The sequence below is a fragment of the Acartia tonsa genome, chromosome 8 (genome assembly GCF_053477335.1).
Source record: "Acartia tonsa isolate MP-2025a chromosome 8, ASM5347733v1, whole genome shotgun sequence".
In the NCBI taxonomy this organism is placed as follows: Eukaryota; Metazoa; Arthropoda; class Copepoda; order Calanoida; family Acartiidae; genus Acartia; species Acartia tonsa.
Genome location: NC_137267.1, coordinates 35,416,207 through 35,441,693, shown reverse-complemented (window position 1 = coordinate 35,441,693; position 25,487 = coordinate 35,416,207). Strand labels below are relative to the sequence as shown.

The following is a 25,487-nucleotide window of genomic DNA, read 5'->3' as shown; positions in this document are numbered from 1 at the left end:
ATAGTCATAGACGTCCAAGGGGGGGGGTAATGGGGCGATTACCCCCCCCATTTAAAATTTACCCCTACCCTGGGGGTGCCGTAGGCACCCCCAACCATTTAGGAGGGGGTATTTACCCCCCCCAAACAATTTTGGGGGGGTAAATACCCCCCCCCAAAATAGAAAATCTCTAACAAAAAAAATTTTTGCGCGCTTCGCGCGCATTTTTAATACTAAATTTTTGATAAAATTTAAATTACCCCCCCCCCAAAAAAAATTTTACCCTGGGGGTAAATTTTGGGGGGTAAACAAATTTTACCCCTGCCAACAGATTTCAGGGGGGGTAATTACCCCCCCCCCCCAAGCAAATTTTACCCCGGGGGTAAAAAATTTTTTGGGGGGGTAAAAATAAATTTGCGGCGCGCTTCGCGCGCCATTTTACCCCCCCCAAAACCGAATTACCCCCCCCTTAAAAAAATTTTACCCCCCTAAAATAAAAAGCTTGGACGTCCCTGGAAATAGTCGAATTGACAAAAATATCAATTTTTGAGTCATTTTGACGTTTTAATAGTTGGCATATTATGCGCTCTATTTCTAAGAAAAATGACAAAAATATAGTAATAATAAAATAATAGTTATATATCCTTCAGAATTTTACTTTTATGGGTTGCATTAAATGTCCAAGAAAAAAGAGGGATGAAAAATTTGGTGTGCAAACTTTTATGCTAAAATCCTATTTTTACATTTAAATTATTTGCACAACCAGAATTTTACGTTTTAAATATAAAGTGTTTGCTTTTTAATTTCTGACGATTAAAATGCGTTTTTTATAGGACAAGTCCATTTTATTTTTAGCGTGCCAATATAACTTTTTACTCAAGCATGAAGAGAAAGATTTTATTTGAGTATTAAACAAAAAGGCTTCCCATCGTAAAACATTTTCTCTGCTTCTCAATATTTTTCTTGCATTAAACAGGGTGGCTTGATTGTTTTTTTTGCATCCGTTTATTTGGATTTTATAGAGTTACAATATGATATGGCGGAGAAAAACTAAACACAAATAGTACTAAAACAAGGATGACAACATCCATAGGTAGCGAAGCACAAAATTTCGTGGATGGGACTGACGGTCATTGTTGTTTTCTTCAAACGACGGGAAATTTAATTTTGATATCTTTAACTGAAAAAAATTTTGAAAATCGATTAATAAACACCAAAGATATGGGGGAAAATGTAAAAAATATAAAAATAGCCAAAAACCTGCAAAAAGGCAGTCTGGCCGTCATTGTTGATTTCTTCAAATGACCGGAAATTTAATTTTGATGTCTTTAACTGAAAAATTTTTGAAAATCGGTCCATAAACACCAAAGATATGGGGGAAAATGTAATAAATATAAAAATAGCCAAAAACCTGCATAAAGGCAGTCTGACCGTCATTGTTGTTTTCTTCAAACGATGGGAAATTTAATTTTGATATCTTTAACTGAAAAAAGTTTCAAAATCGGACCATAAACACCAAAGATAGGGGGGGAAATGTAAAAGATATAAAAATAGCCAAAAACCTGTAAAAAGGCAGTCTGACCGTAATTGTTGGTTCTCCAAACGATGACAAATTTAATTTTGATGTATCTAACTGAAAAAATTTTGAAAATCGGACCATAAACACCAAAGATATGAGGAAAAATGTGGAAAATACAAAAAATAGCCTAAAACCTGCTAAAAAGCCGTCCGACCGCCATTGATGTTTTATAGTTTATTGTGCTCCTTAATAATGGGAATGTTGTCAAAATTTTTTAGCTTTCTATCTTTTATAGGTGCTGAGTAAATCCCATTTCCCCCTTAGCGTTACGGACTGACGGACGGACTGACGGACGGACGGACAAAGTGAATTATAGAGTAGCTTCGCTACTAATAACTACTTCTTTTAACTGGCGGAAGATTTGAAAGGCAAAATATTTCCTATTTTATGTACTTTATTTGTATGGGCCACCCTGTAGTTTTAGATGGATAGGGAGAATGGCTTAATCCGCCCTTTTCACTTTTCACATATCCATGCCAAAGCTGTTCTATCAGTTCCACACAAAAAAAAACATCAGAAACGTAATTTATTACTACATCAATTACTTGTCTTTTTTACATTATCTTGGGATATCAGAACCAAAATTATTGCTTCAGCAATTACCTTACTTCCTATGACATTAATACTAATACTGCTGGATTGACACTTTTGCGGACATAATCGACCACCATCAAGCAAAGCTACCCCCTATTCAATTTAAGATTAAATGCATCTGTACTTCAAGCTTTACTTACTGCATAAAAAAGCAAGAACGATCAAAGTTAAAATTTGAATTACACTAACCTTATTCCTTTTTTGAGGGGAGGGGGCGGTCATGTAGGTATCTTCCGTTACTTTTCAGGGGTAAAAACGGTCAATTTTTTTTGTTTTGTTTCTTAGAGTTTCTTTTCTTTTGTTGTTTTGATATCTTTTAGGGTTTGCGAGATAGCAGGGGTGACTTATAAGCTCCCCTCCCCTGAAATAGGCATTTTCGGTAGCCCTCTCAGAAAAGGATTAAATATCTTAACTTATAGCTTTCAATGGTTTGTGGGGAAAAGGGTGGGTATTTTTAAGGAATAGTTTTAAAAATAGCTGAATACCTGCCATGGACAAAATTTAAGCTCTCCTGAAATTGTAGATATATAAATTACAGAAATGCTTTAAAGCCTAATATCAAAGTTTGCTATTTTTGCCTTTTTTTCATATAATGAATAGGTAGTAAGCTGTAATACCTATCCTAAAATATGAAATATTCCAAAATGTTGAAATCTTGTTTGAAAGAATTAATCAGATGAAATTTCATCTTACCATTAAAAATTCATGGCAGAGTTGAAAGGAAGGGTCTACAGGCCTTGTGTGACTTTTGTATGACATCACATTAAAAGGCTTACTAGGGTAGTAAATCTACTGTAATACTAAGGTCATATACAGCTTTAGAATTAGCTTAAATATTTTCATTACTTTGGGAATATTAACTTTAATCTTATTACTTTTAAATATTTTATCATCTTACATAAAATATTTCATGCTTTTAATATTATATCTCATTAATATTATAATGTCATTATTATAACTGCGTTATCCTAAGTAGGTTTATATATTGTCTCAAGGATGTAATACTAAGTCATTGTCATTTATATAGTTGACATAAACAAATGCATTTTATTCAAAATTATTTTTGATAACTTCTATTTAAATAATAGCTCTTCTAGGCAAGCCATTTCCAAGATATTTTGTTGCAAACAAATAAAAACCTAACTTCTTTATTTTGTAGATTAAAATAGAGTATTACAAGTTTTAAATCTAAATTTAAGTCAGACGAATCATGTTTTTAGATTATGTAAATTTTTCTAGCTTTAATACACGGATACAGGGATGAGGCAATAGACTAGAAACTCCCCCCCCCCCCCCCCTCAATTTTTAGGTATCAAATTCTGTCTTTAATAAAACATCAATACCCGTTCCATCATGAATAAAATAAATGTACCAACTTTCCAAAAAACTTCTGTCTTTTGTAAAGGTACCTTTGAAATATTAAAATTGTTTTAACTTTTCCTTTATACAAAAAATGCTTTACTTTTTATGCTTGCGGTAAATATTATCACAAAATTAAAGTTTTTTTCTAGAGTTTAAATATCCCTAATTTTCGGTATCTTGCTAAAATGTGTTTTATTTATATATTTAAATTGTACAAAGACAAAACTCTGAAATTTTATTTTTCCAGATCTATGAATATTCATTAATGTCGCTGTATCGTTTCTGTAAACCTGCTAAATCTTTTTAAAGCGAAGCTTTTCTATTATTAAGGCTTAAGCTTTTTTCGTTAATTTAGGCATGTTAGAATTGTCCAATCGATTTCATAGTGATTCCTGTATTAGTTAGGTACGATTTAGAAAGCGTAGCAACTCTATAATCGTTACCAGAATGCTAACGTCTATTTTAAACATGTTGATATTTAACTACTTTAACAATTAAGTTTCATTATAATGTTATAAGCGAAGCATCTATATAATCAATTCCCAAAAATGTAAGTATGTCCTTTATTATTATTCTGTATTTAAACAAAAAAAATTCTTTCGACTTTTGTACATTTATATTTTAATTCTAATTATTAATTTCTGACATTCTACGTACGGACATTCTGGTAACGATTATAGAGTTGCAACGCTTTCTAACTCGTTCCTAACTACTACAGGAATCATCATGCTAAGTTTGAAATCGATAGGATAATTCTAACATGCCTAAATTAACTAAAAAAAACTATCCGTTACGGACGGACGGACAGACCGACCGACCCTAATTATAGAAAAGCTTTAAAAAATCTAGTGACATGGTAAAAATACCATATTTTTGCTGAGTTCAGTAGACATTCTATTTAAAAGATAAAATTATTACCATTTGGGCTTCTAAATAGATTCTAAAACTTTTAGATTTAAATTTTAAATGTACTTTAGAATTTTGTTCATTTCAGTAGTGCAAATTCTCTATAAATGGGCCTTTAAATTTACAAAAAAAAAAGGATTTTAAATAAAGGTTCAAGTAACCTAAAGCTAAACTTATGTAAACCTTCCCCGAAAAGGAGAACTCAACCAGTTCAGTAGTTATCGAAATCTTAAGCTACGGACAAAAAAAAATATTAGGATATAGTTAAGGTTTATTTCCTAATTACAAATAGACATTTCTTTTGCATTAGATTTAGTAGATTTTTCGAGACAATTTAGTTTATAGATTTATTTAATGTCACAGTATAACAATACAATATTAACTCATGCTAGCCTTATACTTCTTTGTTACATTACGGCTTCAGGGTGACTTCAGGGTAACACTTGTAATATCATTGTAAGATTATCAGAAGTAAATGGATAAGACAATGCAAAATAAATAACCTTAGAGAAAGGAGCTATTTATTATATGTAATAACGTTTTCTTATTGATTGGCTTAACAACTTTGAGGACTTTCATCGAATTTTGATTGGTTGGTTCAAAAAGTCTACACGTTTCAACCACTAATTTAAATCTACATCTACAGAAGGTTTAATTTTGTGTATCATCCTTGGGGACATACACCAATTTATCGGTCATTGTATTATCCCTTCAGGTCCCTAAAAAATACTAAAATCAAAAGTTGTATCACTATTTTTTTTGGGGGGGGGATATTAATATATCTTTTGTTAACCTATCCTTAGTATTCCTGTGTATAATGCATGATTTTTTATCATGCAACCCCCCATATATCATGAAATTTTTACATATTTATTAGATAATATTATTAGAAATGATTACATTATTTCTTTTAGTTTTTAAAATATTCTATTCATTTTATATGACAGCCATAGCTTATATAAAATTTTGTTGTTAAAAAAGAAAAAATCAACATGTTTAAAATGGACGTACCGACATTCTGGTAATGATTATAGAGCTGCTACGCTTTGTAAATCGTACCTAACTACTACAGGAATCCCCATGCAAAGTTTAAAATCGATAGGACAATTCTAACATGCCTAAATTAACAAAAAAAAGCTATCCGTTTTAGACGAACGGACCAACCTTAATTATAGAAAAGCTTTGCTTTTAAAAAGACTTATATTATTTGAACACAGTAATAGTGTCTGACTCATTTTGACGTAACAAAAAAAAAATAGCCAATGAGAGGCCACTATAAATTTTACCATTGGTCAATAACGGCCTCTCATTGGCTAAGAACACAGAAATAGTGTCTGACTGATTATGACGTAACAAAAAAAATTAGCCAATGAGAGGTCACTATAAATTTTACCATTGGTCAATAACGGCCTCTCATTGGATAATTTTTTTTTGTTACGTCATAATCAGTCAGACACTATTACTGTGTTCTTGGCTAATTTTTTTTTTGTTACGTCATAATCAGTCAGACACTATTACTGTGTTCATATTATTTGATATAATGAGATATATAAAGATTATATTTTAGCTGCACAATGCCAGAAATTTATTTGAGGGAAGATTGTTCCTATAGTCCATTAAACTATCCCTGTAAGATATTTTATTCCATAGAATTGAATTATTTTCGTTTATTGACCTCAGCAAAGTATTACGTTAATAAATTTTGATTTAGGAGGTAAGGCATTTTTTTTAAACAAGGAGTAATAAATTTTTAAAAGATAGTAAGAATAGTAACTTTTACATAGGTAGCAATCAAAGGCATAATTTAAACGTAGAATTATTTTTGCTTGGCCATTGTCCTATCCATGAAGCCTTGGTAAATATCCCCTTTGCCCCCAAAAAACTGATAAAAGTATAAAAAGGAATAAATCAAATTCTAGCCAATAAATAATATTTTATAAATCCTTTTTTCTTCATAAATAATTCCCCACCCACACACACACACACACAACCTTTCACTGAATATTTTTATATTTCTTTACAATCTTTTCCACTGGCTTCGCCCTTAGCGTTTAGAGGTGATGCCAAAGTTAAACCCCCCAAGACCCAAATTTTCACATTCTTTTTTTAAGGATTTTGTTATCTATTTTGATTAATGTGCTATGTGATTTGAAATTTAAATTTAATACTTTAATTTTAGGTAAGTCAAAACCTTTAAAAAAATCCACCAATTTATTGGATTATTTTGAGTAAAAGACAAAAATCTTCAAATCCAAAAAAAGGCATTATTAATATACTGATGTACTGCTGTTTATAAGCTTTTAAAATATGTTACGTATAATCCATTAAAAAAAAATAGTTCACAAGTAAAAATGTACCATTTTGGGATTGGGTAATACCTCTTATAAAGGATTTTCTCCGCCCAAATAGAGAAAAAAAAACTTTCATGGGACATAAGGAAGCTTAACTGTAAAAATAGAACATTTTCCTTAGAGGCGTTGGCGAGATCTTTTTGTACAAACTAAATAATCTGTTCCTTTAGTGTGTATGTTTAGTAAACATTGTTTACTGAAAATACAAAATTTTAAAAATATTTTTCTTGTCTGTGCGTTGTCTGATAGAAAATCCATTAAACCTGATTGCTAATAGGCAATATTTGTGTTCGTGTGTTTGTGTATGTGTGTGTGAATGTGTGTGAGTGTGTGTGTATGGGAGGGTGTGTGTTATGTCTAAGTATGTTAAGGAAGCAAAATTTTTCTTCAAATATTTAATTTTTTGTTTGTTAGTCCTGGAACGATGTGGTAATAGTCATTTATCGCATCGTATTATAAACAGCTTTCCGCGGATATAATCTTATGATTGTTCATTTTTATATTCGTAGAAAACTAGATATAAGACGATGTTATACATAATTTTATAATGTATTTCGGTATTCTGAATTGGTACAATATTGCATATTTTTAATAATATAGCTAGTCCAGCGACTATTAAGAGACTGACACATCAGCTAATGAGTGTTAGTCCCTTATTACGATTACAATATACTGTGTATGTAAAAGAGAAAAACAGGATAATATACAAAAAAATAAGTATAGTTTAAAATCAGTTTTTAGTGTATGCAATCTTTGTTACCCAGAATTCCTACAGAAAAACGTCGTAAGGGAGGACAATAGTTTGTCCACCCTTAATCACGCTCAGTGATTGTGACCCCGTAGGGGCCGACGGCTGTATTTGTTCGTTCACTCGTATATCTGTCCTTATCCTGAGAAAGCCCCGATGAGGCTGACCCATATACTAAGCGATACTGGAAAAGCAATTCTTTTTTCTTCTACATGTATTTAAAGCATATTAAATCTTTATTAACTTATGGCTCTCCGCTTTCATTAAAGTTGTCATCCTTGTTTGTGGTTAAATGGGGGAAAATGTGTGTTTGTTTAAAATGTCTTGCAGACTTTTAATGCATTACATTAAAACTATTATTAGAGGATCCAAAGAAGAAATATAAAATATAGAAAAGTAACAGGATGTCTGTATGTGTGTGTCTCTGTCTGTACCAAAGGATCTCGCTAACCGCTGGAAAGATATGGTCCTTCTTTACAGTGTAGCTTCTCATAGGTCCTGGGAAGGTTTATAATAGTTATAAAAAATTTCCCCTAGCTGCGTCTAGACACCCAAAGAAACAAATTTTTCGTCAGAATATTGTGTAATTTCTTTCTTGATTACAATTGAATTACAGCATGCTGCTGTATCAGATACACAAAATAAACTTTTGATTCAGGTCTATTATCCCTTCTAAATCTTTTTTTGCCACACTTCTCTACTTTGAAAACCCAATCAAATACTAAATCCTTTTATATATTCCAGGATAAAGTAAATGGTATAATTTAAAATTGAAATACTTTATATTGTTTAAGCTTTTAAATTGACCGTATGTCTGTCCTTCGTTATCGAAAAATTCTCTATCTATTCTGATACCTCTCTTTCTTATGTTTAGCACTATGATTTGTTGCTAATTTTGAAGTTAATATCCTTATTATCACATAACATTTATTTTTAGGAATGTTAACTATCATTTTACCATGTATTATAAAGATTTTAAAATATGACCTTTAATCTATGAAACACAAATGATTTATAATGTTCTCTAATTGTAACTTTCAAAATCACAAACAAATATTTCTTATATACCTATTCAAAACTAATTTTACCTATTTACATATCGTTTTTTTCCTCTTTTATATTTGGAATAAAAGATTTTCCGATTCTAGGTAGCTATTGTAGACAGAGAAAATAAACTTAAAATGTTTACTTTTCTTACCTTTTATCTCAAAACATTTTACCAATTCATCTTTTTTTAATATTTATAACTAACCTTATGAAGATATGGTATGAATAGTCGGTTTGTTATGGACGAAGCTACTCTATATTCACCTTTTCTGTTTGTCCGTCTGTTAGTCCGTAATGCTATGGGGGAAATGAGATTTTCTCTGCTGCTTTTGAAGATAGACAGCTGAACTTGGATTCCTTATTAGATATTTTTTATGAGCCTGCTAAAAAGATTTATATTAACAAATAAATATTATGATTTTTCCTAGATAAGGAAAAATGTTTCTGATAGGTTTTATATGATAATTAATTTTAATTAATAGCATTTATTGGTTATTTATTTACTAAGTATATTTGCAATTACTTTTATTTAATGAAATCTTCCAATTTTTAACATGTACAAAACGGCCTGCTTAATTGCTTCAAGATCCATGTCAGATCTATATAGGAAATAAATGTCTATAAACGAGCTCAAGTTTTCCAAGAAATATATGATTAAAACTCATAGTGCTCCAATAATCCATAATAAACTCTCATTACCCAGAACGATAAGACCCATTATTTTACTTTATTAAAAATAAATTCATTTTTTTTCATTTCATGTTGCTATTTACCTTATATTGATGTATTTAATTTCTAATCATAAAAAAGAAAATTTAAATTTATAATATGATAAATTTAAGAAAACTATGTTTTAAAAGAATTCGATTGTGGCGACATTTTGTGTGTTCAAATATTAAACTAAAATTGTAATCATCATCATTAACCCTTTGGTGATGGTAATGTAAAGAAAAAAATATAATTTAAAAAATCTTTTAAAAATCATTTAAATCATTAAATATTTACTTTCTTTTAGATAGTAATGCCGGGTGAGGAAAATAGATTTATTGAGAAATAGATATGCATATAGAAAACTAGCCAATAGGGAGATAATTATATCGAGCCAACTCTAGTTTATAACTATTACCTACCCAAATATGGATATTAGGTTTATATAAGATTATTAATAAGACAGGATAGGGACATTTGAAGATAAAATAGTTTGCCTTCCACTTTTCTGCCTTTCAAACGAGTTTTTTCTCTTTATATTCAAGGAAATGTTATTTTGCGAGGCATGCCAGTTTTTTATAGGTGCTATATTCTTATATATATGTATCCTATTATATAAAGTTGTAAGCTTTTTTGTCTTCTTATGGTTCTTCTTTACATTGTAGCTTCTTAAAGGTCATGGGAAGGTTTTTAAAACTATTTTTTGGGGAAGGTAACAATACCCTCCCAAGAGAAATCGCTATTAGAAAAAAATCCCCCCCTTAAAAAAATTTATTTTCTTTTTTTAAAATCTTGAGTGGGGTTGGGGTACCCCTCACACCACAATTCCCCTAGAGTCCTCTAGGGGCGTAGCAATTGTTATGTTATATCTCCATAGCTATAATATATAAATAGATATCTATCTATCTATAATTGATATCTAAATCTAAATAAGGTAATTATCTATCTATTTATAGATAAATTAGATATCTGTAAATGGTAGGCATGAAATTAATTGTTAATCCCCTGCAGGGATGAAGAGATAGGACAACAGGAAATATAAAATTACCCCTCTTCTTAATTCTGTATTACTACTTTACTACATAACAATTAACGATAAAATTGACATCTTATTGGCACTGAAGTCTTAAAGCTTTTTAAGAACGTGCTTATAAAACTGGTATTATATAGTAACTCTTCAGATTTTCCCTGTCTGAACAATATTGTGTATGGATTTGTCTTATCCCTATATCCCTGAGTCCAGCAAAAATAATAGAAAACTCAGTTGGATAACATAAATTACATATTTATAGTTCAAACATTGAAATATAATAATAGAGGGGGCAGTGTTAAAAAAACAACAAAAGAGCGAGGTTGGAAAAATAAATCTGAAAAAAAGATCCTTAAATGAACACAGTACCCATGTGAAGCTTACCTAAAATAGAGAACCTGATCGGTTCAATATTTATTGAGATCTTAAGCTTTAGACGAAGAAAAAAGGAGTTTATAGAGTGTACTTAAATTAGATAATATTAAATGTACTTTTTCTGGTTTCTTACAGAAAAGATAAAGTATGAAAAATGCAGCAAAACATTTTTACGACATTGTCTTTTCAACGTTTTTGTACAACAGTATAAAGAAATTATTTGAAGCTATATGGAAACAAATCAGCTGTTTCTCTTAAATTACATGTTCCGCGGTGTTCTCAATTAAAATATACCATAAACATCACTATCTGTTTGATTTGTAAGTCAAATATTAAGAAAAAAAATACTTTTTCGCATGAACTCTTGATAAGCCTTATGGGAAAGCATATAAATATGGTTTTAAAGGACACCAAATACCCGTTGTAAAACAGCATGATTGCTGGCTACCATAGGAAGAGATCCTACTGTCATACTTTGAAATTTTATAATCTAGAACCCAGCTTTGATATAAGGGTTTTATGAGAAGCCTTATATCAGTATTTATACCATAGGGGATAACTCAAATTTAGCGCGTGACAAAAATTGCTTGAACAAGCGGGAATAGATTAAATATTTTAGGGGGGGGGGGGGGATTTTAAATTTTGAGTTAATCTTTAACCCTACTTCAATCCCCCCAACCAACCCCCCACCCCCCAATTTCCTGCTTAAAACCATCCCTCTTATTCTTGCATTATAGTCAGGGATTAAGAAGGTTAGTGAAGAAATTTTGTAGCCAATTCTAGGCTTTTAGTTTTCCATGAAGAATTGTATAGATATGTTTTTAGAGGGTATATTCTCCCTTCCCATAAAGATATGGTTTTAGGTAAAACTATTATTTTATTTTGGAGAAAAAATAATTTTAATTATCCAACGGTTTCTCTCTTGGGCCACAAAAAAACCTATGTTTATTCAGGTTAGGATAGTACATTTAAGAGTATCATTGCGGGGTTAGTACATCGTATAAATAGGGCTAGAAATATGCGTTAAAAAATTTCCAAGGGGGTTTCCATGGTTCAAGAAACTATTATCCTAAATATATGATTTGCGGAAAGGGAAAGGCAATCCGTTAACCCTGCAAAAGAAGCCATTGTGTCGACTCAGCAAATTTTAAAAAGTTTTTGGCTCTGGTGACTACGTTCTGATTATTAAACCTTAGTTGGCTTCCATTAGTTTACATATACACAAAAGAGATTTAGTTTTCAGTTAAAACTATTTAAATAAAGTTATTATTCAACTAGTATGGCCGGATATATGTAAGTTTTTAAATGCGAAACTTTTCTATAATTAGTGTCGGTACGGATAGCTTTTTTTGTTAATTTAGGCATGTTAGAATTATCCTAAAGATTCCAAACTTTGCATGGTGATTCCTGTATTAATTAGGTACGATCTAGAAAGCGTAGCAACTCTATAATCGTTACCAGAATGTCCGTACGTCCATTTTAACCATGTTGATTTTCCTACCTTAGAAATAGGAGAAAAGCTACTGTGAAAATAAGACAAAACCCACTACTTCGTTTTCTCTCCATGATTCCTTATTTTATTATTATGAATGTATTAATTTTTTAAAAAGGTTTACAAAAAGTTCATATTTTATATCATGGCTTGTGATATGTAAATTAATATTTCTTTAAACCCTTTTTTTCTTTTCACTAAGCTCGTGTTTATATAAAGATACTTTCAAATAGTTTTTATAAAAAAAGTTTTTTATTTAAAATCATACTTATCTTTTTTCGTACTACCTACTTTGTTGTTTAAATTATATGTATTTGTTCCTTGCACATAAAACATTAGAGGGGGAAGGGGTAAAATAACTTTATGTCCCTATGACAACTTTCGGGTCTTTGAAAATTAAGTAATAGTGTCGGGGAGATATTAAAAAAGCAAAAGGGCAGAAAGCAATTTGCTAGCAGACATAAAAGGTCCCCAACAGAGGGATCCAGGTAGTTATACATCTATATTTACAGATTTATTTCTTGCACATCTTGACACAATATTCGTTTTTATGAAGAAAAAGATATTAATAAAGAATATTATTGTTTTTCAATATTTCTCTTATGTATGTATATTATTATGGGACAAGTAGTTAGGAACAGGGGGGTAGGGAATAGGATAAGGCAATTATAAATAAAATCAGTTAGGGCATTGAGCTATTATCCCCAAAGTTTTATGATAATGTATTCCTTTTCGTTGGCTTATCAACTTTGAGGACTTTTATTGAATTTTGATTTGTAGAGTTGAGTGTTTAAATGTTTCAACCACTAAAGATTCCTGACTTCTTATAGCCTACTAAAGTTTTGTAATCAAATTCTCATTTATCATTTAATGTCCTATTTCTAGATTTGTTAACTTATTAGACTGACAATAACGTCGACATTATTACCAATATCAAGCATGGAATTTGATTTGAAAAATGTATATTTACAAACCTTAAACAGTTTAAACGAATAAAAATGATGGAATATATGTCCTTATTTTAGATATTTGTGAAAGCTTATCTAATGTTTTCCATTTGTATTCAATATTACATTGATATAGGGACAGGTAGGAAGCCTTTCTCAAACTGGCCTACCATTGGTCAATTAAAATGTATACTGTACTCTCATTGGTAATTTAGTCTGTGTATTGGCCTATCGTTGGTCATTTGTATTGTATTGCGTCATTTTTATAGGCTCTATAAGCTGTTTCCTTTATGTAAGAAATAGGATAATGCCATTGTAACTATTTTTTAATCGAGTATATTTGACAGCCATTATCAAACAATCACAAAATACAATTTTCTTTAGGAAGCTCATTAAAATAAACAAAAGCCGTTCAGTAATGAAAAAACGTACTACCTCATGGATCTAAATCATGGACCCAATAATTTTACACAAAATTACCCCTTTTGTAGATTACAATTATTGGTTAAAACGTTTGAACACTCAACTTATTGAAACAACCAATCAATAACCAACGAATAAGAAAACGTTATTATAAACCTTTGGGGACTGTGTAATAAAAAGCCCATTGTCCCCCCCTCTCTCTCTGTTCTTTGATACAGTATGGAAATATTATTTTAGCGTGTAAATTATCATTCATTACCCTATCCCTGTTTTCTGAGTTCTTGAGTGAATATGATAATATTAGAAATAACAATATTGGGATATAAATCTTCTTTTCTTTTCTACACTCTATTTTTTATTAATATTTTAAGTTTTGTTTGTAGCGAATCTACATTTTAATAAACTTTGTCCGTCCGTCTGAGAGAAATGGTATTTATTCGACTATTTAAATAATCTGCATCTAGTATATAACTAACTTTTTCGTCGGTCTGTCGATTCTTAACTGTTATAAGAAAAGATCTTTCGAGTATCTATTCTTGTTAAACCCTTTTTTAAGTATAAAAAACAATTTTTGAATTAAATTCCTTTACATTGTAAATAAGCCCAAGAAATTTAAAGAATTTATTTTACATAACTTTACAATAAAATTAAAGTTTGCTTTTAAACTATTTTTTATTTGCGTATGATTTAAAACTTCTTAGGTTAGCCTATGAGTTATAGGTTTCCTAAAGTCTTACATATTCTATAATCTTATTTAAGGCGTAGGAAACCCTAAATCCTAGACTACTTAATCAATGAATTTTAGGATTTGCCCTAATACCTTTTATATGTCTATACATAAACTTTAAAACAATGCATGTGAACATCTGGTTGGTAAACTGAATATGTGTTGATACTCGTAGTGGCATTTCTTAGGCTTTTTTACCCAGTACTAATTAATTTTAATTGGCTAATTGGACGCCTTCATCAACCTTAGGCATGAAAAAACTTCCAGGATTGGATTATGATTCTTTAAAATATTTACTTAGTAGCTGGATAAATCATGGAGGTTTGGGAAATTTGGCTGTTTCTTACACTAGTCCCCAAAGTATTATAATAACGTTTTCTTATTTGATGGCTAAATTGAATATTGATTGCTTGATTCATTTAGCTGTGTGCCCGAACCTTTAAATCAATTATTTTAATCTTTAGAAGGGGTTGTATTTCAAAATTGAACATCATAATTAAAAACAGAATATTTTCTGCAGCCACAAGTATAGGAAATGCCTTAGCACTTAAACGGGCGAAAAGTATCACTATTAAGAAGGGGGTTGTTATCTTTGTTATAATTTTTTTCATTCATGCACTCTGGAAAAAAAATTGCTCGAAATTGCATTTTCAATTTTTTTGTTTTCTTCAATACAATTCAATATCCCTGAAAACTTCAGGCTCCATGGGTTTTTCTTATAATTTGTTTTTCTATTCCCCTGACTTGTTTAAATGAGAGCTTTTAGCTGAAATAGGAATACTAGTGTTTGAATAAATTAATTCTAAGCTGCTCTTTAATTCACTGTAATCATTAGCAAATGGTCCTACTATCTATTCATCTTAAATATTTATTCTATTTTTGGTTTTCATGATTAACCCTTTCAGGCTATTTATACCTAGACTTTAAATAGACATTATATTTCTGTTCATTACTTTAATATACCTATCTATTGATGTTTGAATTTAAAAAAAAAATTAGGCAATCTATAATGATTTATAATCTTTCTATCTAATCCAAATATCTATTGCTTGAATTATTATTTAAATTATCACACAACCTTTCCAGGCTAACTATCCCTTTTCCTAATTGTTATTTTTTTTTAGAGTTGCGATGGAGCATCTAGCTAGCCTGCAGGCGGGTCACCTTCTCAACCCAGATATCCTTGCTCACAACACACAAAACACCAGGTAGCAACTTTCATAGTTCCAGGCAGGGTGCCGGAGCCGTATAATTTTGATGCGGCTCCGGCTCCGCGGAGCCGTATTTGGAAATACGGCTCCGGCTCCAGCTCCGGCTCCGGCTCCTACCTTAAAATTAATATATCAATTTTTTTTCATTATTGAATTTGATAAAATAAAATAAATACCTAATATAAAATATTTTGCATTTATTTGATTAAAGCTATATAAAAGTAGAAGGTTGTGTGTCTATTTGTTAAGTAACAATAGTTTTTCAGTTTATTATATGGAAATAGACCGTTGCCAAATTATAATATTACTTTAAAAAATCATTTTTAGCTAGTCCGGAGCCGGAGCCGTTTTTAACGAAAAATACGGCTCCGGATCCGGCTCCGGCTCCACCAAAAATGTTGCTGCTCCGGCTCCAGAACACTGGTTCCAGGGATGTGGTACCTGTAAAATATCTGTAAAAGTAGAAAATTTATGTTTCTTATTTTAGGTAGATTAAACACACTCATAAGCGTCCTATAACTTTATAAACACATTTTATCCAAACTTTTCCTACATACATAAAATATAGCATCAATTTTTCTCGTTCTTAAAGTACTCTGCACATCTTGCGCAATTTTCTATCATTTTCTGCAGGTTGTGTAAAAAAAAATAATAGATTCTTTAATCATTAATATGTTCCATAAGGTTATCTTTTCTTTGTTCTCATAATAGAAGTCTCATTTTTTTTATTCATTTATATGTTTATTTACATATTCCCTGGCATGGAAAGCCTCTATTACAAACCAGGATGGAAGGGAAAATGATTTTTATCACACTAGTCCCCAAAGTTTTATAATGATATATTTATTCATTGGCTTAACAAGTTTAAGGACTTTTGTTGTATATTTATTAGATGGTTCATTAAGTTGAGTGTCCAAATGTTTTAACCACTAATTGTAATGTACCTAAAGGCTAATTTTGTGTATCATCATTGGAGATACACATCAATTTGTCGACCATTGTCTTATCCCTTTAGATCCCTGGTTCCAAAGTATGATCCCTTGAGCCATCTCATTTTATAAAATGGTCCAATCCTACAACTTTTTTAGTATGCAAAGGTTGGGCTACAAATTAACAGAAATTATGGATGCTTGATTGACTTATATTAGAAATAAAATATGAAATTCAGCAGTTATTATTGCCTTTATTTATTGCATGTTTTTGTATATTTAATTTTATTAATAAAAATCTCTGCTTATTAATCAGTGCTTAATATTACCTACATGCTGTGATTATTTTGATCGGCTGAAAACTAGAAGGCAAAATAGTCTAAATTTAAGTTTCCTTAGTTTTAAGACAAAAATGTATAACTTTTTTGTATCACCATCCCTACTTTCCAATTATGCTATGACTTTCTACCCCTTTAACTAATTATAAAGTTACCCAGTAAACAAAATTATGGGACATCTTATTGACGGCACAGTCAAGGATTTAAGATGACGCTAGTGTACTAAAGTTACTATTAAAATAAGATAGTCTATATTATATAATATAATTCCTGTATAAAGTAGAATGTTGTATTTCTGACCGTCTATCTCTGTCTAAAGCTTAAGATCTCGGCATCTGCTGGACCAACAATGGTTTGCTCCTCAGAGTATATTATATACATACTGGTTCTGCGGTGGTTTTTGGTTTATACTTGTAAAAGTATTGAATTTTTAAAAGTGCAACATCAAGATTTATAAAATAAAAACTACTATTTTATGTGACAGACTGACTAACGTTAGGTCATTCTCTTATTTTAAAGTAGCTATGCTGCTATATAAACAACTGCCTTACCGTCAAAACTACAATATTGTGTCATTTTGCTTGTAGTTTTCTTATCAGTTTTACTGGTATTATCTAAAAAGCATCAATCATACAAACTTTTACAAGAGTTTCAAGACCTTAGGAAGGTTCCATAAGTTTTTCACTGACACTACCTTTAAATTATCATATTAGGTTGATAATGTACTGTAATTTTAGGGTATATAATCCCATTAGAACCGCCCCTAAGCCCATAAAGATACTTTATGGATGTTTTTCCCCTGCCTATTGTCCGTACATATTGATTATTACATCTTTTATTTTCTAAATATATTCTTACATATATTTAATCATATAAAAGGGGAGAAAACCAGGTGTCTAAAGGGATAAGACAATTGCCGATAAATATATTTAAATTCCCAATGGTGATACACAAAATTACCCCATCTGTAGATTACAATAAATAAATTCAGTAAAAGTCCCTTAAGTTGTTGAGCAAACAAATAAGAAAACGTTATTATAAAACTTTGGGGACTAGGGTAATGTCCCCTCCGTCAAAAAATAGGACAATGGAAAAGACATCAAGTCATCAACCAAAAAAATATATAATATATAATTAAAAAAATATATTTGGATTTTTTGACACCCGCTATTTTGGTAAACTAACAATTATATTTTATTCAGATACACGCAGAACAGTGACAGTATATCCCAGGGAGGGTCAAGTGGCCGCTCCACCCCCTCCAGCGACAGCGCCCCGGGAAAACTGTTTGTGGGAGGCCTCTCCTGGCAAACAAATCAGGTAAGAAATATGGATAGGTCTTTAGGATAAAAATAACAAATTTTATCTTCGATAGAATATCTTTATGTGCCAATTAAGTACAAAAATCCCCCCCCCCCCTATAATAAATTTAAAAGGGGGATGTAGTAGTTTTATTTCTTAGTACCTAACCCTGCTGAGCTATCAATTACCTAATATAACATAACGTAATATAAGTTAAGGTAACGCCAGAAAAAAACTACCCTCACTCTTTACTTTAAATTCATTTCGAAATAAGGGGCGGGGGGGTTCTTCGCTCGACTAGTCATTCTGAGGTAAACCATTCAACATTGTACTGTTAGGAGAAAGATTGAAATACTATATTTATTCATCGTTTGTTGGAGCTTTTTCATCTAAAATCTTTTTGAACTCACTAAGCATAAAATGACTTAATTTTATTACTATCCTGTTACGAAGTGCAGATATTCTAAAACAAGTGCCCGTCAGTCGGTCTTTGTACATTAACCTTCAATGGAACATGTAAAATCTACAATAATATACAAAAGACACTATTAATATTAAATAACTGTACTTTCATGTTCTTTATCTTATAAAATATTATTTGCTTGTTATTGCTGCATATTTCTTTGTCCTTGTTTAGTATGTAACAGTCATTTTGGGGTTATAAGGAAGTCTGAATTGAATTCATTCTATTGACAAGAAAAAAAACCAAGGATAAATATATTCTAAAAACGTAGCAATTACTAGCACAATAGAATTGATAAAGACCCTTCTAAATATTTAAAACCTTTTTGATTGAGCCATGTATAATCAATAAAAATTGTCAAGCAATTGAATGTTATGAATTAATAAACACTCTAAATAAAATAAGAGTCAGACATCATTGTGAAGAGTTACAATTAGATACTTTTAAAGGATACAGGAAAAGGGGTAAAGAACGTTTTTAAATTTTAGAGTAGCTTCACCCTTTCTAACAGTCTCATAATGACAATTCTCTTTTCAATGTAGATATAAAGAATTATATAAAATATTGCTTTACTATTGTCAGATATAGTCTTTTATAACTATTCTGAGAGAAAAAAATCAATGGCATTTTTATTATTATACTTATTATTTCAAATTAGATTAATCAGATAAGGTATTAAATAAATGAATTTTTTTTATTTGTTGATTGTTTTACAATACCTGACAAGAATACCTAACTTGTTTGAATAAGATTTCAGTGGTGTAAAAAATTTTAAAATTAAAGTTAAAAGTTGTTTTGACATAATGAAGTGTTTTATGTCATTTATTATGAATATTCGAAGGATTTAAAATAAATTAGGGGGAGGGGGAACTCTACATGCCCCCCCCCCCCCACACACACACTATCTTTATTAAAAAATATATTCAAATCCATTTAAGAAATGTGATAAAACTTTGTAATATTTTGATATAAATTTCAAAATATGAATAATAATATCCAAAAATAATGATTTTTTTCGCTGCTGTCGAAAAATAAAGTTTTTACATAAATTCAATTTAAAAGTTTTTCAATGAAAGAATAAACAGAAAGTTGTCATCGGATAAATGAGGGAAATTTAACCGTATGTTCGTGGAAAATTGTCTAATTCGATGGAAAATATGTTTTTTTCAGTTGAGAATCGGTTCTAATCCGCAGGATATTATTCGGTTTCAAAGCCATACTGGAAGGCTTAAACTAAAATTTAATAGCAATAGAACAGAATTTTATCTACAACTTTTCTTTATTAAAATTACCCCATTTTACCACTAAAATCTTATGAAAGTATTGCAACTAACACCCACCCAACTTCCCCATTAGCTAAAAGTGCATTCTTTATTATTAAGCAGCCCAGCTATTCTGTAATCAACAGTATGTTTATTTATTAAGCTTGTAATATTGGTATAATTCCTATTACAGATTAAACATATTTAAAAAAATGAATTTTCATTTTAACTAAACATTATTATATTGTGACCAATCTCCAGACTTTGTATATAACTGTCCTTGTTAAAAATAGCTGGTTATTTAACCTAAAAATGTGTATTTAACCCAAAAAAAAGAGCTGGGTAGGTAATTGTGTTTACTTATATTATTTACCATTTTCTCTGGAATACAAGATTTTGGACCATTTTTTTTTCTTGCAAATTATTTCTCTTAAGAAATAGCAGTAATGTTTTTGTTTTTATTTTACGAGTACCTAATGTATTCATTTTAGATGACGAAATTAACTAAATTTAGCTGCCATTTTCCTACCCCTCCTTGAATTTTATCCAATTTTTACCTTAATATGGGAGGGAAGGGAGGGGACGTTGGACTGCAAATTAAATTGGTTCCCAAAGTTTATAAACATCCTCTCTGATAGGTTGGCTTAAAATATTTGGTTCTTAATTGGTTGGTTCAAACTAGTAATGTCCAAACTTTCTAACCAACATTTTTTACCTACAGAAGGGTTAATTTTGATCAACATCATTGGAGGTGCATGTAAGTCTATAATAATGAGAATTGAAAGCTAACAAAGTTATAATTTTTGCTGTATTTAAAGTGCACCATATATATGTAATTACGGGGAGTGATGTATAGTTATTTGCTATGTATATTCTCATATACAGTTGGGACCAACAAACCATATTTGCTATGTATATTCTCATATACAGTTGGGACCAACAAACCATATTTGCTATGTATATTCTCATATATAGTTGGGACCAACAAACTATATTATATATGCTATGTATATTCTCATATACAGTTGGGACCAACATACCATATTTGCTATTAGGGTTGGGCCGGATATCCGGCCATTATGAAGACATATAAAAAGCCTAAAATTAAGATTTGAAGTGTCTAAGTCAAAAATTGCTGTCACAGGAACCGTTTAAAGATTTCTGGAGACCTGTAGGTTCAGGACTTGCAGGACTATACCTGGAACCTGTAATCGACTTGAACACCTATATTTCTTATGAGGATGTACGACTTTAGAATATTTAAGTATTTGATAACATGAAATGCTTTGTTTAAGTAAAAAATAATGTTTTTACTTTTTACCTGAATGACCTTGCCAGGTTTGCTGGCATCCTGTGCCCGCCAGGAAGGAGGTATTCAAAAAATTTCAACTCTCAGTTATGTGTCATACCCATATTTCGAAAGTCATTTAGTTATAGCCCTCTACCTTTTATACAGAGAAAATGCACAGGGGAGGGGGGGGGGGAATGCGTTCAATGACACCTCCCTGCCCATCCTCCAACAGGGGTTATTATTACAGATTGAGGGTAGTAATAGTTTATTAGATTAATTGCTTAGAAGAAAGATCATTTAATAGTTACATAATTTTTAAGTTTTAACCTAAATCCTTAAAGTAAAAGGATGTCTATCTGTCTGTCTGTACTGAAGGATCTCGCTAACCGCTGAACCGATCGGGTTCTCCTTTACAGGGTAACTTCTCATAGGCCCTGGGAAGGTTTATAACTATTTTGGGTGAGGGTACCACCACTCTCCCAAGAGAAATTGCCCCTAGAAAAAAATCCCCCCCCCAAAAAAAAATAAATATTATTTTTTTAATTTTTCAACTAAATATAAAAATAAGTCAGCCCCCCCAAAATTCAACTCCCCTCTGCCCTCAATTGCCCCTAGAGGCCTCTAAGGGCGTAGCCGCCAGTTTTATATAATAAGTCGCCAGTAATTTGGCCGGTTATCCGGCCGGATATCCGGCAATTTGGCCGGATATCCGGTAGTTTGCCGGATATCCGGCCCAACCCTATTTGCTATGTATATTCTCATATACACGGTGTTTCAGAAAAAAACTGCGTTTTCTGTTTTTCTGACACAACCAGAAGGAATTCAGAAAAAAGGATTATATGTCCTTATTCTCTGTAAAAAAGTACATCAAATTTATAACAGGTGTTTTTCATTATCTCTAAAAATACGGCCTCTATGATAGGTACATAGTTTCCAAAAATGCTTTATGTAAAAAATGTTGTGCAAGAAAAATAAAAATAACTCTTTTATTATGGATAAAAAAAATCGTAGAATTTCAATATTAATTTAGAAAAAGGTATAAGAAAAGTACCTTTATGAGTTTTAAAGGTGAAATGCTTTTTAGCTCCTCACAAAAGCATTTTTAAGAAACTGCAAGAATCTTCTTAAATAACGTAGGTTATAGTAAAAAGAAAAAAACTCCTTTTTATTTGATAAAAAAATCTCTAAAGACAAAAAAGTTGATGAAGTTTAAATTTTTTTTATTAAAGCATTTAATTACAAATTATGGATAAATTATTAGTTTATATCTTAACCTGTCAATCAAATTAAAGGATTATAGGAATAAATGAGGGGTGGGGATTTACGAACATGAGCAATTTTTAAGGTCATGTTTCTTAAGTATACAAAAAGAAAAACTGAATATTTGTTATTTGAGGGAATTTTAAATGAAATTTTTAGTGTAATTGGTAGAAAATTGTATTGGCCGTATGAAGATGTTGCTTTCAAGTGAATGAATTTTTGAAAACCAACCTTAAGGCACAAAATTCTACCAGAAAAAAGCATCATACGCATCTTTTGAAATATTTATGCTTTAAAATGCGCTGTTATTTTCAGAGATATTAAAAAACACCTGTAACAATTTTGATGCATATTTTTATAGAGAATATTGACATATAATTATTTTTTTTGTACTCCTAATGGTTGTTTCCCAAATTTGGAAAACGCAGTTTTTTTTTAAACGCCCTGTACAGTTGGGACCAACAAACCATATTTGCTATGTTTATTCGCATATACAGTTGGGACCAATTAAACATATGTGCTATGTATATTCTCATATACAGTTGGGACCAACAAACCAACTATAAGAAAAAATGTAGAATATACGTGGATATTACCATATGAGGGAAGGGGTATGGGTAAAATGTATGGAAGGGGGCAATCTTTATTTTAGCCAGCTGCGTGTTTCACTTTATGAGAGAACATAGAAATCTGGTGTAAAATCCATGTAAAAATATTAGGGATGGCAATCTATATCCGGATCCAGAATCCGCCCAATTTTTGGCCAATTTTGGAATCCGAATCCGGATCCGGAATCCGTTTTTTAATAGTGGATTCCGGATTCTTAATTAGTAGGCTAAAATTAGCGTCTTTCTTTCAACTCCTCCTCTTTGAAGGCAAAGATTTTCATCATTATATATAATATCTTTTAAAATCTGGTTTGATTCTCGGAAGTGAATTATAGAGAATACCAAGAACATTGATTTTTAAGACATATGTAGCACTTAATTTTTTAAATTTTTTTAAAAAATCCTTTAAAATATTGCTAGAATCTGGAATCCGAATTTGGAATCCGACAAAATTAAGAATCCGGAATCAGCAAGAATCCGCCACTGTTTTTGACGGATTCTTTAAGAATCCGGAATCCGAATCCGGCCCAAAAATTCGACAGATTGCCATCTCTAAAAAATATATCATTAAAAGATTACTTTTCACTAACTTTTAACCTTATCATAGAATTCAAAGGGATCTTAAGGGATAAGACAATAGAGGAAAAATTGTTGTACACTCTATTCAAAATTCCGCTTCTGTAGATTAAAATTGGAGTACAACCCAATCATGTTCTTATTATTTTTAGTTGGTTTGATGGTCCCAGCTTATGTATACATTCATGCGTACATTTATGTTTGTGCATATTTTATAATATACAAACAATATTGGTTTGATAGTCCCAACTTGTGTATACATTCATGTGTACATTTATGTTTGTGCTTATTTTATGTCTAAACAATAATGGTTTGATGGTCCCAACTTATGTATACATTCATGTGTACATTTATGTTTGTGCATATTTTATATACAAACAATATATACATAATTGTACAAAAACATTAAGAATGTATTTTTGCCAAAAAAGGATTTTTTATAGCAAAAATATGTAGCGACATTTTAGTGTCCGATAGGAATGTGCTTTTCAGAAACACTTTTTATATGTCATAAACTTTTTTTCTATAAACTAGCAGGCCCCACTACCCCTCCTCGTGAATAAGCTGGTTTCTTTTCATTATAGATGCTACGCCCCTATCATAAAATGGAAAGGGGATGGGCTTAAAAATAGCCTTAAAACATCCGAAGATTAATCGTAGGCTCAACAACTTTGGGGACTTTTAGTGAATTTGATTGGTTAGTCCATTAATTTGAGTGTCCAAATGTTTCAACCGCTAATTGACATCTATTGGGGAAATACATCCATTTATGTGCTATTGTCTTATCCCTTTAGATTCCTGATCACCTATGCCACTGACAAATAAACCATTTAAAGTTGGACCTAAATAATAATAAAATTAAATTAACATAAAAATTTGGGCAATTCGTACACATGTTATTATATGGATATAGATAAAAGTTTTTGGACCAATAATCTTAAGACATTTTGGATTGAATCAGTAGTAATAAGATGATAAGAATTAAATTAAAAAGTTAATATATTAAAAATGGCAAATGAGGTATTTGATATTTTAGTGTATTAGGTATTTTTTAATATTAAAAAAAATTTGATATACATACACTCATTATAACTTATGCTTAACTAAAATAATTGGTTAAAAAGTTTGGAAACTACCAGTACCCAAAGTTTTGGAGGCAACAATAAGATATCATAATTATAAAACATTGGGTACCAGAGTAATTACCAATCCCTTCCCTATCTGACTTTATAGGACATTTAACTATTACTAAATCTCACGATTGTTAACCATAGTTAAGGTGTTGTGTATTAGGTCTAAACATTGTTAAAACACAGCATGTTATCATATGGAGCTCAGCTACTATATAACTAAAACGTAGTCTCAGCTAAAAAAAATACTGCCCTACTTATGACCATTTTAGATTAATACCATCTAACATTTGTAAGATAAGATAGCCTAAAACCTTCTAGGGATCTTTATGAAGATTCACTAAAATAGAGTGGTTTGCGAGATCATAAGGGACAAACAAAAATTCCATGGTAAAACTCTATGTATATTCTTGTGTTAATTTTCAGTAAAGCTTAGTATTTGTACTTGGAAGGATATAACTTTTTTCAGTGGGTGTGTTCCCCTCCCTCATACCCTAAAACTAAATTTAATTATGTTTTTTTTTTTACCAACAAACTGAAATCTTTATTCTATACATTATACATTGTTTATTTTCAATTTAGCAGTCTGGACCGAGAAACCACTAAAAAACCACCATTTTAGGTCCTTTTTGGCAGCAATTTGTTTATTAATCTTTTAAAGGAAGGGGACATTGGGCTCTTTATTACACTAGTCCCCAAAGTTTTATAATTATGATTTCTTATTAATTGGTTCAACAAATTTGGGGGCTTTTATTGCATTTTGATTGGTTGGTTCAGTAAGAGTCTAAACGTTTCAACCACTAATTGTAATCTAGAGAAGGGGAAATTTTGTTTATTGTAAGTGGGGAT

The 25,487-nt window shown here is 30.8% G+C and overlaps 1 protein-coding gene across 6 annotated transcripts in view; it reads left to right on the top strand.

The window, feature by feature from the left end:
- LOC145326812 (uncharacterized) overlaps window positions 1-25,487 on the top strand; it is a 189,991-nt gene that overhangs the window by 121,658 nt on the left and 42,846 nt on the right. For 4 of the 6 annotated variants that reach the window (XM_080170239.1, XM_080170235.1, XM_080170241.1 and 1 more), the window contains exons 2-3: window positions 15,393-15,476; window positions 17,949-18,066. In XM_080170239.1, coding sequence (XP_080026365.1) covers window positions 15,393-15,476; window positions 17,949-18,066 — 202 coding nt within the window. Of the gene's footprint in view, window positions 1-11,890; window positions 11,973-15,392; window positions 15,477-17,948; window positions 18,067-25,487 lie in introns of those variants that run through there. The other 2 variants (XM_080170240.1, XM_080170236.1) reach the window with 2 other exon arrangements.